At 33.8% G+C, this 17,893-nt stretch overlaps 1 protein-coding gene across 1 annotated transcript in view; it reads right to left on the reverse strand.

Annotated features, from left to right (window-relative positions):
• WDR41 (WD repeat domain 41) overlaps window positions 1-17,692 on the reverse strand; it is a 44,384-nt gene extending 26,692 nt beyond the window's left edge. Inside the window, exons 1-5 of the mRNA XM_015590311.2 lie at window positions 17,348-17,692; window positions 15,125-15,240; window positions 5,502-5,550; window positions 4,189-4,320; window positions 1,924-1,986 (exon numbers count right to left, since the gene is read on the reverse strand). Of these exons, the coding sequence (XP_015445797.1) occupies window positions 1,924-1,986; window positions 4,189-4,320; window positions 5,502-5,550; window positions 15,125-15,240; window positions 17,348-17,398 (411 nt within the window). The 5' untranslated portion in view covers window positions 17,399-17,692. The remainder of the gene's footprint in view (window positions 1-1,923; window positions 1,987-4,188; window positions 4,321-5,501; window positions 5,551-15,124; window positions 15,241-17,347) is intronic.
• Between the last annotated feature and the right edge of the window lie 201 nt (window positions 17,693-17,893).

The following is a 17,893-nucleotide window of genomic DNA, read 5'->3' on the forward strand; positions in this document are numbered from 1 at the left end:
TTCAGTTAGTCTTTCAGTATTTAATACCATGTTAGCTGTGGGGTTTTCATAGATGCTCTTTATTAGATTGAGGAAGTTCTCAACTATCTCTAGTTTGTTGAGTAGTTTTTATTATGAGAAGGTGTTGGGGTCTTTCAAATGCTTTCTCTGAATCTGCTGACATCATGTTTTTTGTTCTATGTTAAACTAAATTCATATTCCTGAATTAAACCTCACTTGGTCAAGTGTATAATCTTTTTAATATGCTGTTAGATTTGATTTGCTAGTACTTTGTTGAGGATAATATACTGCTTTTGTTACTCGACATTTTCTTAGCATTTTCAAAACTATTTATTCTTCTGAAATACCATTTTTAATAAATATATCTACAAGAATTTAACTATTTTCCTGTAAGACATCTAGGATACTGCCAATCATCCACTTATAAAATATATTTGTAATACACATTTTCGTTCATAACTCTCTGCCCAAGATTTTTATTATTTCCTTTAAAGAGTCTTCTAAAAGTTGAATCACTGGGCCACTTCATGTAATCATTTTTTTCAGGCTCACTCATAATGCCAAACTGCCTTCCAGAAGATCATATCAATTTACACTCTCAACAGTAATAAAATGCCAATTTCACCACCTCCTTGCTAATACCAACCCTTATAAAAACTTTGCTAGTTCAAAAAATAAATAGTATTTTTTACATTTATTTGGGATCTAAATTTCTTTAATAAATGATCTGTTCAAGAACGATTGAACCATTAAAGTGAGTGAAATGCTATTTTTAACATTTTTTTAATGTGAAATGGAATCATAGCAGGAGTAAATACAACTACCTAACCGATTAACATTACAATAAACTCCTTTAATAGGTACTTTCACCATACTGGAATAAGACACTTTTCACTGAATAGTTCATAAGACAGTTCACCAAAGGAATTTCGTCAGCACACTAAATTTTTACTCCTTCCCTGTTCCTTCAATTCATGTATTCTCATTTGAAAATCAATGACTGAAGATAGAAAGCAAGAGTATATTTTAAGGAATTTAAAAGCGACATCTTTCAGATCCAATAAAGCATAAAGATCTGATCAAGTCAATACTTTAATGACTTCTTCAAAGACGGTCCATTGTTAAAATGGATACAGCATATAGTAAATGGTGCTTTCTACCCCAGAAACTTTACTAAATTGATAATAGTAGAGCAGCATAAGATGCTTGACAATTGGCACACAGCAATTCTTTTTACATTTTTTTTTTAAAAAGTGTTCACTCCAATTTAGAAATCAGTTATCTTTAAAGCAAATGAGGGAACATCTCATTTTACTAGTATCTTTCCCCAAACTTGCTGACATTATTGAAAAACAGTGGCAGTTTCTGAGAATATTTAAGGTCATTTCTTCCGTAGGAATCAAAGTAACCAAGTCTTATCCAAATTCGTTTCTCTAACATGCAGCAGAGATCCTATCACATAATAAACCCTAATTCATATCTGTAAAATGAATGAACCTGCTAGTAACAACCAATTAATCATATAAGATTTTGTTTTGGAACTGATATGTCTTATCTTTATGAACTTATAGAAGGCAAAGGTTGAGGAACAAATAACTCCACAATTTTAGTTCAAAGTATAAAGACGCAGACTAGCTACTGTGATAGAGTACTTCTGCAAGTCGTCTCTTTCTAAAACTACCTACTAAACACATACTAGTACTACATTTTTCCTTATCTTGCTGTAGAGATTTGTCCTTTACTCTTAATTTCAAATTCAAACATTATATGCTCCCAAAACTCTAATCTTAGAAGAATCAAATAACTGTAGGTATGTCTGGAAGAAATAATTTTTAAAACCTACAAAAGTAATTTCATCTAACTTACTAAACAATTTTCTCTGAGACAAAAACATTATCATAAAATACCTGCTTAAGATTTTACCTTTACAGTAGACTGGAAGCACGATACTTTCTGAACTTGTCGGCCAGTATCACAATTCCAAACCTAAATTTATGTTAAGAAATAATTTCTAAGCTAAATTTTAAAATCTTAATTATAACTTTACTAATAATTAAATCACAAATGTTACATAGTTAGGAAGAAAATAAAGCATAAAATATTTAATGTTTATATTACTAAAGTTAATTCATACAGTAAGTCATCAACTAATTGTAGCAGGCCTACAATCTAAAATAAGTTTAAGAAAAATTTTACTACCAAACTATTCAAAAATGCCAACAGAATGGATGATCTGAAAACTAAACCATTACAGGCATTAAGTATTTTGACTGTTTAAATTTTAAGGTTTATTCTCCAAAATAGTCCACCATAATCTAATAAGTATTTAACATAAAGTATTTAAACTAAACACGACCACATCCATTAATATTTACCGAAAGCTCCTTCAATGCACATGGCATAATTTACTACTGTTATCCTGATTCAAAAAAGTGAGTAATAGTGTATTCCTATTACCTGCATATATACTAAGATAATTAGAGGACCTCTCATAAAATGTCCAAAGTTAGTTTGACTTAAGGAATATAATGATTTTCTAATTTTTCACATTTCCTATGGTAAGATATAAATTTTACATCATGTCTGGGAAGACATTTACCTATCAAATATGTATAAGTACATATGTACATGTGAACTTTTAAGCCTATCACTTGACAAAAATTTAAAAATCTACCCTTAGTTAATAGTGAAGGCCCAAGCAGAGTAAATTTAGAATTCATCTGAGTAAAAGAACTGTCTAGAATGATTTTTAACAAGAAATATCATTCAGCAAAGGAAATGACTATACTATCATTTACAGGTGAAGTTTATACTGATACTGTCCCAACTACTCATCTCCGTACTATAACAGTAATTTTAATAATTGCCTCAAAATATTATTATAGTATCTTAGGAATAGTCCAATAAAAAAGATTTTAAATTCTACTTTTGCAGAGATTATACTGATGTGATGCTGAAACCAAAACAACAAAAACTATAGAGCCTTAGTCCATAAAATATTTGCCTCAATAGAGCAGTAGTAATAAAAATATTCTAACATGAGTGAATTTTATACCCTTTTTATGTAATACTGTAATCACCCAAAATATAGTTATCCCCATTTAATCTTTTCTTGAAATGTTTTCACCTATTCACAATGTTTAGAAATCACTTCAGCTGATAAGCTCATTTAAAGTATGTCATAAACTACAGAAGCCTGAGAAACACTGACTCCTTTGGGCTTACTCTGAAACTTACTTCACTAATGATTGAATCTGTTTAAACAGAATTCTCAAATAAGCACAGACTTTTTAAGCTAATCTATGATACCTTTAGGAAAAAGGTAATGAAAGATGACAGTTATCCATAACATTTGGCTATGGCCTTCACAAATCCAATTCCTCATACAAATATTAAAGAGCTGAATTTGTTTAAGGAAAATATTTTAGAAAGGCAATATTATATAGTAGTTCAGAACTCTGACTTTGCAGTCAGACTGCTTTGCCTTCTGCCCTACACTTGCCACAAGACCTTGGAAAAGTTACTTAACCTCCTTTGCCTTTATTGGTAAATAAGAATAAAAATATTTATTGTAAGAATTAACATATGTAAAACCAATGCCTGCACACATAAGCACTTTATAAAACTTTACTAATTAGTTAAATTCTTAACTAAAAGTATAAGGAAAAGAAAGATAACTTACTTTTAAAAATTATTTTTAAATATTAAACATTAATATTGAACATAGAGCAATTGGTAATTCACTTTTCTATCAGACTGGGTCACTCAAAAGGTTCTTATGGGTTGGGACCATTAAGTTTCTTTTGCTGTACAATAAGCTGAAAAAACTGTGAATTACGCTCCAGTCCAACTCACCTTTATTTCTCTAAATTCAAAAGCAAACTGAGATAATGAGTATCCTTAAGCCCTCTTTCTCCATTTCCTCCATTTTGCATAACATAATGGTAACTGGAAGGAACAGCTTTAGTCGTGGGGTTTCCATCAATAATAAACCTTAACCTGCTATTTCCAGTCTAATACTTTTCAGTTACCTAATGCTTTTAAGAAGTGTCTTATGAAAGCTAGAACGAAACATTTCGGCAAAACAGGAATGTACAGACTGACTTAAAGAGGCTAAAGACTAATAATGTATTTACTGGTCCCTTGGGTCACTATAGCTATTTCTCTCTCTTCCAGATTTAAGGATATAATAACTGTTTTATCAGCAGAAGCTGTCAAGATCAGTTGACTTTTTTCTTCACAACTTTCCAAGCAAGGAAATGTAATAAGAGCAGTTATCTTTTGTGTGTGTCCATTGAGTTCCAAAAGTTTTTCTCCTGTCTGAAATACCAATAAAAATGTTAATAGGTTCATATTTTACAATTTAAATAATCTTAAATGACAACATTAAGAAGAATCGCCATGTAGAAAATATATATACTCTATTTGAAATTACTTAGATCTTATAATTTAAGTAATCAAAAAGAATCTAAACAGGTGCAGACAGAGTAGCATAAACAATTTTAATTATTTTGTAATAGAAAATACTATTTATAGCATATTTTATAGGAAATTTAAAGGATATTCTTTCCATATGATTTTAAGACTATAATTGGATAAATTAAGCATAAAAATATCAGTAACTTAATCGAGAGGAAAAAAATAGAAAGTCCTCATTATCCAAGTATTTGTTATCTAAGTCTCCACAGTTATAAAGTTGTGGAAGGAAAAACAGGCAGCATAAAAACAACAACAAACAGTAATATAGCCACCACTCATAACGTCAGCCTCCATTCTGTCTTTTTCTATTTAACAGTAATAGCTATTCCCACCCAGTCTTCATCCATCAGTCTCTTACAGATTTCCCAAGTAGTAAACATTCAAAAATACAATGTAAATATAACAAATTGCAAATCTTTCCAAGGTTGTAGCATTTCATGAATGTAGGGAACATAATGTTAAAGAACTGCTTTAATCACAGGCAGAGCCATTGAAAAATGAGGATCTGACAGAGTCGAAAAGATAACAAGAGAAAAGATAAATAGTTCAAAGAGAATAATTTGAGCATCAAAGGATCAGGAAAAGAGGCCCAGGAGAAATTTGGTGAAGCTTTAAATATTTTTGAAAAAAACATGCCTTTTATTATATTATTATTAAATTCAAACATGAGAAGCATGTAATATCATGCAATCAAACAATTTTAAAATTATGTCTCCCACAAAAATCAACATTTGATTTATTTTCAGAATCACTGCACAGTTATTGATAACTTCGATTTTGTTCAATAAGATTAAAACTTTTTTTCATAATATGGTATTTGCTTCTCAGAAACAAAATCCTAATTAAATAACTCTTATGAAATATTGGTTCTCATCTTAAATGAATTCATCCTAATTGTCCCTTTTCAAGTATTAGTATCGGTCTACTAACATGCAGGTATATTCCCAGATAGTGTTTATGAATGCATACTCAACTGTACAGTCATGTCTTTATTACACAATCCACACAAAATCAATACACACCTGGGCATTCCACACAACTACAATTCCATCATCACCAGCAGATGCAAACCTGGTTAGAGAAAAAAGGTCAAGAAAAAAAATCACTAATGATATTTAAGTGCTAAGATTACTAAGAAATATCAAATCTTATTAATGGTATTCTGGTTTACTAATATTAATGCAGATTAAGTTCTTTAAGCTGATTTAACAAAATATTGATGGAATAACTTCTCGGTTTTATGCCAAGTACTGAGAATCCAAAGATAAATGAGACCATTTACAGTGTTACAATGAATAAACTGCAATGTTAGAATGCAGATCTGTAAATGATCTTTAAAGTCCTTCCTTACTTTAAAATGACATGATTAAACTCTGACTTAGGTGTCATGAAGCCAAGCTGAGGAACAGCTTCACTGATAGGAAGTGATAGTCCAGGAGTGGAACAAAGAAATCATGTCCTTAGATAAGTTCATTATTTCTATTATTTTATCTGTAAAAATATTTTAAATCTACTATTTAAAGCCAAGATCTCTCTTTAAATCCCTCTTAGCTCTTCAGTCTTTTTATATGAATACTATGTTCTTGGTTTTGAAGGTTTGGGGGTTTTTTGAGGGTTTTGTTTTTTAGTGAAAATGTTTGAAATGCAAAGAGGTAAAGGGAAGTTTGTTTCATAGCATGAAAAAAGAGCTGTGATGAACTCAGTTATAGCTTACCGCTCCCCTTTATCTGCCTATCTTCACTATACGTAAAGAAACAATCACCTATATTTTGTAGGGAAGATATCTGTGACACTATCAAGAATAATAATTTGTTACACAGGAATATTCGTCACAGTGACTGCATTACAATAAAATCAAGAAAGAACTGTTTTTAAGCACTGTCCCAGCGCAGTGGCATACAGCGATCACACTGTAAGCATATCAAGTTATTTGTTATTAATGCAGTACACAAGTTTGTAAGTGACCCTTTAATGAAACAAAACAGATAAGCAGTTGTTCCCATACTATCACTTTATTCACTTGAATTCAGGTTTGCTTTTTTGAATAGGAGAGAAAGAAGTGGTATTATAGAGAGCCAGCTATGAAGTGCATGTAACTGACTCCTTCGAGTTAACAACCATTAATAATACTCCACTAGCAGCTACAGCATTTAGAAAACTTGTACTTCCTTGCAAGATTGTTATTAGGTTTCACAAAATCTGGGTATGCTCTGAAAGTCTTCACTAAAGTAAACATGGTTAGCCATACATATATCATTCAGGGAAAAGTAGAGAACTGATACACTAAGACACAAAAATTACTTTGTTTCTGAGAGTATCTGTTCTAATGAATTTTACCCCTATATAAGATCCATAAAATCTCACTACAGACAAGTAACACTTTCCTTAACACTCCAAACTGAGCTTCAAGTTCAAATTTCTCATACTCAGTTTCAAAATCCCATACTAACTGTTGTCTTCACTGGCTCTGACAATTCCTATACTCAGTACCCATTTCAAAACCCTTTGATTACACTGCCTGCTGTAGGAGCTAAAAGATTACCCAGGAGATAGGAAATTGGTCAAATACAGTCTGACAAAGTCTGTTAATAATACTTTAATATAGAACTACATATCTCTTTAATGAAAAGGACCTTTAAAACTTCTTAAGTAATGAATTAAAAACTATACAGTTATTTTAAAATCTATGCCTAACATTTATTCTTATTTCAGAATGAAATATATAAAAGATCTGAAGATTAAAATCATTTTTAAATTAAATATAATTTCTTATGCTTAATTACATACATTTCCTAAATTATAATTCTAATCAATGCCTTGAGTATCAAAACTAATTGCTAGACGTAAACCTGCAATGGTTTATGTTTCTAGACCTATTAATTTCTTTTTATTTGTATAATGATGGTGGGAGGGCAGGACTCAAAGTTTTAGGTTTTCCTTACTCAGAACATCGATTTCTATTGATTCTTGAAACTCTCATAATTGTTTTTCTCCATTTTAGAAGACTGCAGGTTTAAAATATCTTTTTTCTAACCTTGAATTTTAACTCCTCATTATTGTTTCATCATGGCTGAATCTCATGAGTTCACAATGAGAGATGATTGAACAACAGTTGAGAGTTTAGAAATGAAGTATAAAGCATTTCACCTCAAACTTTAATTCAATCAGTAGTGAACAAAGTTAAATCTAAACAATGTTCAATAGTAATGCATGAAATCACAGTGAATTTTTTATTGCTCAGAATTACCCAGTTGGTAGATTATTCAGGCCTTTAATTCTCTTGTATATTTCTATTGCTGCCTTTATCACTACTAATGTATCAATATATTGTCACAACAAAAATAGAAATTTGAAAATTTTTAAACCCAGAAAACCACACACAATAAATTCCTTTTATTTTTCCCATGCTCCTGTCCCATTCTTATGCATATCCTTCAAGTTTTCTTAACTAGAAACCAAGTCTTTAAAAATATTCATTAAGACTACATAATTAGATGACTAAGCAAAAATGAAATGTATGAAAACAAGTTTAACAAGGTGAAGCATGGTTTAATGAAGACCCCTAACAGAGCTTCTAGAATGTTCCATCCTCTCCCTATGATTATGAGACCTAATTTATTGTGAGTCGATGATTCACTCATTCAAAAAATACTTAAGCACTAACTATATATTAAATACTAAATAATTATACACACACACACACTAAGAGTAAAGATCAGTGAGACTGTTCTTGCCCTTGAAAAGTTCACAGTCTATATTACTAAGTAATGCTACAGGGTCCAGATCATGTATCCACTGAGAAATCTCATTTCTACTTATTCTAATTTATAGAAATCATTCCCTTTAAACACTTGCCCTTTGAATATCTCAAAGAAAATACTCTCATCCTTGCCAACTATGGGCTCAAAGCACAGCAAAACTTCACAAAGATTTGTACAATAAAATATTTTCACAAGTAATTCCTATGTCTATTACCTAAGTGCATATTTAATAGTTCTTATGTGAATTTATTTCAATCAAGTCAAAGGTGCTACAGATGCAAATATAACCTTAGAGGACACAATAAAAAGTAAAGCCCATAAACCTAAACCTTCCTGTATTCAGTATCTACCTAACCATAAAGCAATGGGAAAATATAGACTATTACGACAATATAGAAAATCCCTGTGGTTAACTAACTTCCCATCTAACCCACAAGTACTTTCTAATACATGATGCAACTAAAATAGTATATATTTTTTACAATTAAAATAAAGTTGAAAATGCTACTATAATACCAGAAACCAAACAAAACTGAAAAATAGTAAAACTTTCATTTAGAATAGATTTTTACCTAAGTAGTTGTATGCTAGAACTACTTGAAGAAAATTAGAGAAATATAGATAGAAACTTGTAAGAGAACTTGAAAGGAACTTCAAAGCATTTTCAGGAGCTATACACATTAATGTCTCTGATTCTTTCATTAAGAAAAATGTAAATACTAACAACTTTAATATCTGAATGTCTAAGACCTTTCTTTAGTTCACAAACAGAATGAAGCTGGGAAGAGTCCCATGGTCTTTGCAAAAGTAAAACCTTTGGTAAATTCTTCCCTCCCCTAAATCACAAATACAAAGCTAAACTACATATCAAGTTTACAAGTATTAGAATAGCAAAAAATTCCTGTGACTTCTATTAGGGGGAACCTCCGTTTCCCTGAGCTCAAGTTTCCACGAAGGAATTTCTACTACTAGAGAAGCATCCCTAGCCTCTCCCTCCTCCACTGATCTAATCAATGAGTTTGAGAGAATGAATGGAGCATGCTCTGTTCAGACCCTTCTGAGTTCTGTCTGAGAATTTGTCTGTTCATGGAGAGGGAACATTCTGCTTTGTTTTTGTTTTTGAGGTAAGCCTGCATCTGAATGAGAGGCTTCCAGATGTCCAGCTGCACCAGTGATTCAGTGAATAAGTCTACCTAACTCTGGGTGAAGTATTAGGAAACCTACTGTGGTTACATACCAATGCCATGTCCTTTAATCCAGTTTTTGCCAGTTATTACTTTATTAAGCTAATATGTTCATGTCCATCTGTGTAATTTCTGCATCTAATAATATCTAAGTTTTATTTTATGTAATAAAATACCTTTTAAACTGGCATTTTTATTTCCTCTATAACAAATATATGTACATCCTTTTTTTTTTTTTTTACTTTTCATTATGGAGAATTTAAATATACATAAAAGTGGAAGCAGTATAACAAAAATCCTCAGGTATTTATCACCCATCTTCAGTAATTATCAACTCATGGCCAGCATTGTTTTATCTGTACCACAAACAATCCCTTCTCCACACGCTATTTTGAAGCAAAGCCCAGTCACTATATTTCATTTCATCAGTAAATATTTTAGTATGTATCTTTTAGAACTCTTTTATATCACAACTAGTTAACGACATTTAATTTCTTAATGTCACCACATACCCAATCAGTGATCGAATTCTTCTGATTGTCTCAGTTTTTTAGTAGAACCAGGATCTAAATAAGGTTTATACATTGTAACTGGTCAATATATTTCCAAAGTTTCTTTTATTCTATTGATTCTTCATAATTTTTTCCTTGCAATTAAGAGTTTGTTTTACAGAGTTCTCACAGTCTGGATTTTGCTAGCTACCTTCCTGGGTTGCCATTTAACAAACACCTCTGTCCCCTGTATTTCTGATAAATAGATCTGGAGACTGAATCAGATTCAAATTTGACTGTTTGGTAAGGCCACTTCATAGCCAATTTGTATAGTCCACCAGGAAATATAATTTCTGGTGGGGGGGGCGGGGCAGTGCTGTGTGTGTATGTGTGTGTAATGTTAATTGCCATTGCCTAAATTTGTTATTCTATTAGAGGCTGCAAAATTACAATATTCCAATTCTCTGATTCTTTGAATTCTTCTATAAAGAGAAATTTCCTCTCATCAATTATTACTGATCCCAAGATAAAGTTTGTATAGAAAAGGCAGTATAGATCTTGATTTACAGATATCCCTTACAGAGAAGACTAGTTGCCCAGCTGTGAGGAATGTGGTTATCTGCCTCCAGCTGCTGACTTCAGGGTCCATTTCGGCCTTCAAGCCAAAATCATACTATCACAGTTGGCCCCCAGCCACTGTGATTAAGCAAAGTGGTGGAAGCCAGGGACACGTTCTTGGTTGAGCCTCAGCCAATGACTAAGCAAAGTAGGGCAAAAAGTTATGTTATTTCCACCCAAAGCAGACTCCTCTGAAGGAGGAGTGAGGAGCTCTAAAGGGCATTCTTTCCTCCTGAGCTCCCCACTGGGCCTACAGAGACTTTGTCACAACTGCATCATAGTCTGAGACAGCTTCCCTTGTCCAATCCTGCCTCTATTCTTTTCCCTTCATTGATGTTTCCAATAAATCTTCTGCATGCTTAACTCCATTTTATTGTCTGCTTCTCAGGGAGCCCAGGTATTAGGAGGATCTAAATCATCTTGACTATTGATTTCTTTTCTCTGAATGTTAGTGAAAAAGTTACTCTTAGCTTAAGAATATTTTCTTAAAGATGTAACATATTATTTGTTGTTAGTGAACTGTCATACCGTACTGAGTTTGTTTAGTTTGTCTTGCGAATATACAGCTTCACTAGCCATCCTAGGGGCACATTTTGTTCTCCAGTCTGGCATTTCATGGGTCACCTGATTCTTTTCCAGTCATGATCACCATCCTACATAACCTTGTCTGTTTCCTGGAGTAGCAAGGAATGGTCAAATGAGCAACAGAGAAAACTATTCTTAAAATGTGTTATGAACTCAGTTTAGTTTAATGTGTCAGATACTAGAGTGTTACATGCAATTTTAGCACAGTCCATTTTCTGGAAGACTCTTGCTGAGGCTTAGCCTTCTTTAGTGATCTCCCAATCAATATGACCCTCACTTCATGTTTAAGAAATACTAAAGAAGAAAAGAAAAGGCAGCTGTCTGTTAGGTTATACAGGATTTATCTGGTATCTTCAAAAACCAATCTGAGAAAATTTTCCACTCACTGATTTTAGCTGAGCCACCAAGAAAACAAGAAAATCCTTCTGCAAAATTCTCAATAAACTGATATTATCTAAAGATCTGAAGCGTGAAACCTGGATTATAGCAGCTGACAAAAAAACCCAGAATGTCTACAGAACTAAAAAAAACATAAAAACTATAATGATAAAATATTTAAGGTATTTGGTAATTTGACAATGCATAAATAATATACACATGCAATGGTAAAGATAATTCTAAACTATTAAGGATATGTTGAGCTCTTGTTTATAATAAATATTTATATAGTTTGTAGATTTTTTATGTCTTTGCTACCAATAATGACTCTTTTATTTTTATCAGTACCTTCTAGAATTGAATTTTTTAAAACAAAACACAAGTTCTATAGGTCTGTGACTGATTGAAAAACTTTATACCTGGTTATATGGAAATATGGACATAGTGATGACTTAAGTACAAAGAATTAAATGTGATTCATGTAGCAATATCTTCACTTTACTGCAAAAGCCAAAAAGTAGGCTTTTTCATCTATTCTGGACATTTAGATTTCACTGTGATAGATAGCAATCATGGCCACAAATGATTCTCCCTCCCTATGCCACCATTTGCAACAGGACATAGTTCTTTCTCCCATCAAGAGGTAAGTTTATTTATCCACTTACTGAATTTGTGACAGCTCCTGACTTGCTTCAGCCAATGAAATAGCAACAAACATGATACAAACAGAGACTTGAAAAGTTTTACATTGGGCTTGCCCTTTTGCTGGTATTAGAACTCCATGATCACTATGTGAACATGCACTTGAGCAACCACACAGAGACCTCCAGTCACCCCAGCTGTGACCACTGTGAACCAGCTAGCTCCAACCATTCTACCTGTTGACCACAGATGTATAAGTGAACCTAACCAAGATCAGTTGATCCTGGTGCAGATTAAAAAAAAAAAAAAAAAAACCTACCCAACTGAGGCCTAGCCCCAATTGCCATACTGCAAAACAGTGAGCTAAGACAGTGAGCTAAATATATAGTGGCTACTTTAAACCACTAAGTTTGGGGTGATATTTGACAGAGTAATAGATAACTGATACAATCATTTATAGCTTTTTACTTTTTACAGAACATTTACTGTATCACTGAACAACTGAAATATACACAAGCACCACTGTGGGGAAAAATATAATCAAATGTCAGCTTTTGGACAATGATCATTATAAAATAACCTTTTCTGAAGATTCTTCTTCTATGTAATAAAAATAGCCAAGAAGACATTTTGGAGGACAGACAGCAATGAACATGGAATCTTAACAGTTAATCTATATAAAAATTTAAAGACCACATTCTAAAAGTATACTGTATATTTTTTATTTAACTTTCTTAGACAAAATGATCTGAGGACTCCTTAAGGCCCAAACATTAATGATTATGGTGTAAGAAGTTATTTCGGATATTTTTAATTTATCTAGCAATTTACTATGATAAAATATGGTACAAGAAAATTTTAGCCGCCTAATATTCTATCTTCCCAGAGATGTTTAGTTTCAAAGATATGACTAAATAGAGTATCTCTTATGACATACTACAACAAATATTACCAAAAAGGCTGAAGGTTATTATACTGTGGTTAACATGTTATTGATTGGTTGGCTTATATCACAACAGTAAAATAATGTTGATAAGCTAGTAATATATACATGAGGCAAATTTTTTCAGGCAAAGGTGAAGAGCATGTTGTTGTATAATAATTTGGCTGGATTTTGTCTTTGGTTTCTGGAAGGTGGGCCCCTCAAATGTCGCCTGAGTTTATGCTAATGGGATGACTCATGGTGGGCCCCTACACAATTTAAGGATAGGGCTGGCCATGTGGGAAATACAACCATGTAATTAGAGGGTTGGGGCTTTTAAGTCATAGATACCAGCCTGACCTCCAAAGTGGGATGGCGGGGAGCAGGGGAGTGCTAGAATTGAGTTCAATCATGTAGTGAATGATTTAATCATCCCTATGTATGAAATCCCAATAAGAACTCAGGATGCCCAAAGCTTGACTAAGCTTTCCTGTTAGTGATACACACTGATGTGCTGAAGGGTAATGAATCCTGAGGACACAGAGTTTGCATGTGGGATCCAACCAGATCTTGCCCTATGGGCCTCTTCATTTGGCTGGTCCCAATTATATCATTTATAATAAAACTGTAATCATAAGTACAGTGCTTTCCTGAGTTCTGTCAGTCATTCTAGTGAACTGTCAAACCTGAAGGGGTAAAGGTAATGTATAGCCAGTTGGTCAGAAGTGTGGGTGCCTAGAAACGGCAGAGATTGCAGTTGGTGACTGAGGTTGAGGGAGTGTTGTGCAGGGCTGTGACATAACCTGTAAAATCTGACCTAATTCTAGGTAGTAGTAGAATTGCATTGCACATGGGAAGAGCAACTAAATACTAAAGACATAATAAAAGCAGAGAGAAGACAGGTTAATAGACATCAGAAGAGACTGTCAGAATTAGGAATAATCACAGTAGCAGTCACCTATGGAGTCAAAAAAAAAAAGGACAGTATCAAAGGCAAGAGACAATTAGAGATGATAGTGGAAGAATTGATCAGGACAACAGAAGTGGGGTTAGGGAGTTAAGATAGCAGTAAGCAACATGTACACTTACTAGTCTGAGGACTCATTAATTCATTTAACTATCTATTAATTACCTGCTACATGTAAGGCACTGTGCCATGTACTAAGGATAGTGTGGTGAATAAGAAAAATATGGCTTCCACTCTCATGAAGTTTATGTTCTATAGGGGATGATAAATACCAAATAGTTACACAATTATGTAGTTGTATAATTGTCATTGTGATATATGTAACAAAGAATAAGCACATAGTTAAGGCTTCAAAAAACAGATATACAGATCAGTAATAAGCTAAATCTACAGTCCTATGACCTACACACCTTTATCTCTATTTGCAAGTATATTAAACACAATATTATACATGTTAGCAAGGAAGTACAAAATAATGTACTTTTTTAATTTTTAATTTTTGACACACAATTTATATTAGTTTCAGGTGTACGACACAGTGATTCAACATTTAAATATCTTACAGTGATCACAATAATTCCAGTAACCATCTGTCAACAAAAATAGTTATTACAATATGACTGACTCTACTCCCTGTGCTGAATAATATTGATTTTAAAGGGGTTTTTATCAATAATAAAAAATTCAGATTAAATACTTAACTTCCACTAAAAAAGCACATTCCTCATAGGTACCTGATATTTAAACATTTCCCATATGTGTTTATTAAATTTAGATTCACCTTAACATAGTTTTAACCCCACCCAAATTTTAAAGTCATACACTTCTCTAAACTAACAAAAATACGAGTTGTCAAAAAAAAAAAACCTCAAACAAAAATAACCATCTAATCACCAAATATGACACCCTGACTTCTGAGCAAAAAAGACTTGAAATACATATTTTGTCAAGATGCAGAGATCAATTTCTAGTAAATGTTACTAATGATCTGTTTTAAATTTTTAGAAAAGATGAGTTAATTTTGAAGTTGTTTTAATATTAAATTCCCTAAAAACTCTTTCCAAATAGGAGTCAACTGGACAACCAGAGTTTCTTACCTGTAGTCATCTAACTGTACCAGAAATCGTACAATATCATGATGAGCTTTCAGAACAAGCAGTTCAGTATAGGGGTTCTGGGTTTGTTCTTCACCTATTGTCTGTAAAGGAGATTTCTTGTATGGAGGGGGAAAAAAAGCCAAAACAAAAAAGAGAAAAAGAGATAAAATGCTTTATGATAAAGCCATACTGGAATAAATATTGCATGGTATACATCTAAGAATATAAGATTTAAAAAGCTATAAGATATCATGTTCTAATACTACATATTATTTTCCCTAAAATAAAATGACTGCCAATTTAACAAAAACATTTCTCTTACCACAAATCCACACCATAAATTTTATTATTTTCAAGTCTCAAAGAATTTGCAGAAAGGGTGAATTTTATTTTATGGAAATTATACCTCGATAAACCTGATCTAAAAAATTAATGGGCCAATCCAACTCAATATTAGAATGGGTGTTTCTCCATTGAAACTTGGCAGAAACAAAACTGTAAGTCAAAGGAGTAAAATACAATATAGACTAAAAATTGTCTAGCCCATTATAGGCACTAATTATATGTTTGAAGAATGAATGAAGGAATAAAAGAGTCAATGAATTAAATGAATCCAACTTTGGACAATAATGTGATAACTATTAACATTTACAGAGTATTGGGTAGCAGCCTGTATGCCAAACACCGTGCAAGGCACACACGGCATATAACTCAATAATTCTATAAGGTAGGGCTTATTAACCCCATTTCTGTAGTCAAACCCAACACTATTTCATAAAACCTCTGTTCTTAACCTAAAAACTGCAGTTTTTCAAACTTGATACTATTGACATTTAGATGAAATTCTTTGTTGTTAAGGGCTGTCCTGTGTACTGCAGGGTGCTCAGCAGCATCCCTGGTTTCTACACATTAGATGCCAAAAGAAATTCACCCCCATCTCAAATTGTGATTGCCAAATGTCCCCTAAGAGTTAAAATTATCGCAGCAGAGAAACACTGCTTAAACTAGAAGCCTGGATTCAAAGTTCTTGCATAAATTAGGAAAAATCATTGACTGTAATAATGCACAAATTCACAGCAGTTATACAACTGAAGTACTTTTACATGAAGCGTAAAACTTAACATGCATAAATGTCAAAACAAAATCTGCCCCCAAAGCAGTAATTTTTTTTATTTATCCCATGTCCCTTCTAGCAGTGTTACTGATGAGAAAAGCAAAAGTGAGAAATCTGAAAACTATACATACCACTTCCCCCAAATGAAAGGTTGCCAGGCAAGGCAGAATTAATCGAAGTCTATGATTCATCAAATAATAGGGTTTATACAGAACTGTCATATACTTCATATACAGACTACTCAATTTCTCAGTTCTTCCATAATCTTTAGAATTTCAGTCTATCTAAAATAAGCCTAATTTCAAATAAGAAATACTTTTTTAAAAAAAATAGGTAATATGCCTCAACTGCAAAGATATGAGGAAGTTAAGACTGAAGTAAGGCTGCTGACTCACAACCATCCAAGTTTTTTATTTTTAACAAAATAGTTCTTATGAGAAATAAAAGGGATTTCAACACAAATTCTAGTCTTTGGTGGCATATGAAATAAATTCCAGACCCCAGCACTTTTAAGGTTCCAAAACTACTTTATTTGCAACATTTCAAATATAACTCTCATTACAGTCTATTCAATTATTCAGGCCCATGAAGAAAGTCTGTCTACAGAACCAAAAAGTATTTAATTAGAAGATCACTTTCTTGACTTTGAGGTAAATTATTACTTTTGAAAATAATTATATCTTTTTTGTTATTGGGTAAAAAAAAAAAAAAATCGATTTATATCTCCTGAGCAAGCAACAGTTGATTTGGGGAAGTGACACCAATTCAAATAAACCAAAAGTATGAAGTTGCAGTCACCGTTTGTTAAGTCAGATACTTTTTTAAAATTGAAATGAGATTGTTTTAAGCAGGGAGAAGACTAGTTGAGTGTCCTTGAGCCTGTAGCTGAACCACATGAGCTTCAGTTTCCTCACCTCTTGGAAGAGAGATACTGTATTTAATTCTCAGGGAAGACGGAGAATTAGGAAGACGGAGAGTAGAGTAGCCGCGGAGCCTTCCCAACACATAAGCCCCGCCCCCACCCGGGTCCCCATATTCCCGACCCCGCAGCCAGGCTCAGACAGACGCCTCTGCAGGGGCGGGCAGGCAGGCTCCACCTGGGGGTTTACCTCGGCCAGTCCCTGAGGCTCTCGGCCTCCCCCAATCAGCCATCGCAACATCCGGGTAACAACGGCGTCTCGCTGGGCTCAGGGCCCTGTCAGCCGGAACTCTGCGCCGGGCTCAGCCTCCTCCTACCTCTCAGGTAGCAGAGCAGTGGAGACGCTAATAATTGCCACCCCAGATCTGCCCACCAAATGAAGCGGTGCAAAGCAGAGCCCACAGGCCTGGGAAGTTTTTGTCCCCACAGCGCTGCCGTACCCAGCCACAGAGGCTTGGCTTGCGATAGCCACCTTGGGAGCAGCAGCCGAAAGCTTAAAGCGGCAGCGGGAGTTCAGAGGCGCGCGCAGCCCTGAGTGAGCACGCGCGGGGGCGTCGCCTAGTCTGCGCGTTGAGTTGGGTAGCTGGAGCGGCCCCTAGTGGACGCACCGAGCGTAGCACCCGAGCCTAGCAAGCAGGTGTGTACCAATACTCCCCTTCCTCTTAGATGGCTTTTGCATCCTTCACTTGGCTGGGAGACCAGGAAATCGCTTCCTGGTTTCCTAAAGAGCTAGCTG

Source organism: Pteropus alecto, unplaced genomic scaffold (genome assembly GCF_000325575.1).
Source record: "Pteropus alecto unplaced genomic scaffold, ASM32557v1 scaffold20, whole genome shotgun sequence".
NCBI lineage: Eukaryota > Metazoa > Chordata > Mammalia > Chiroptera > Pteropodidae > Pteropus > Pteropus alecto.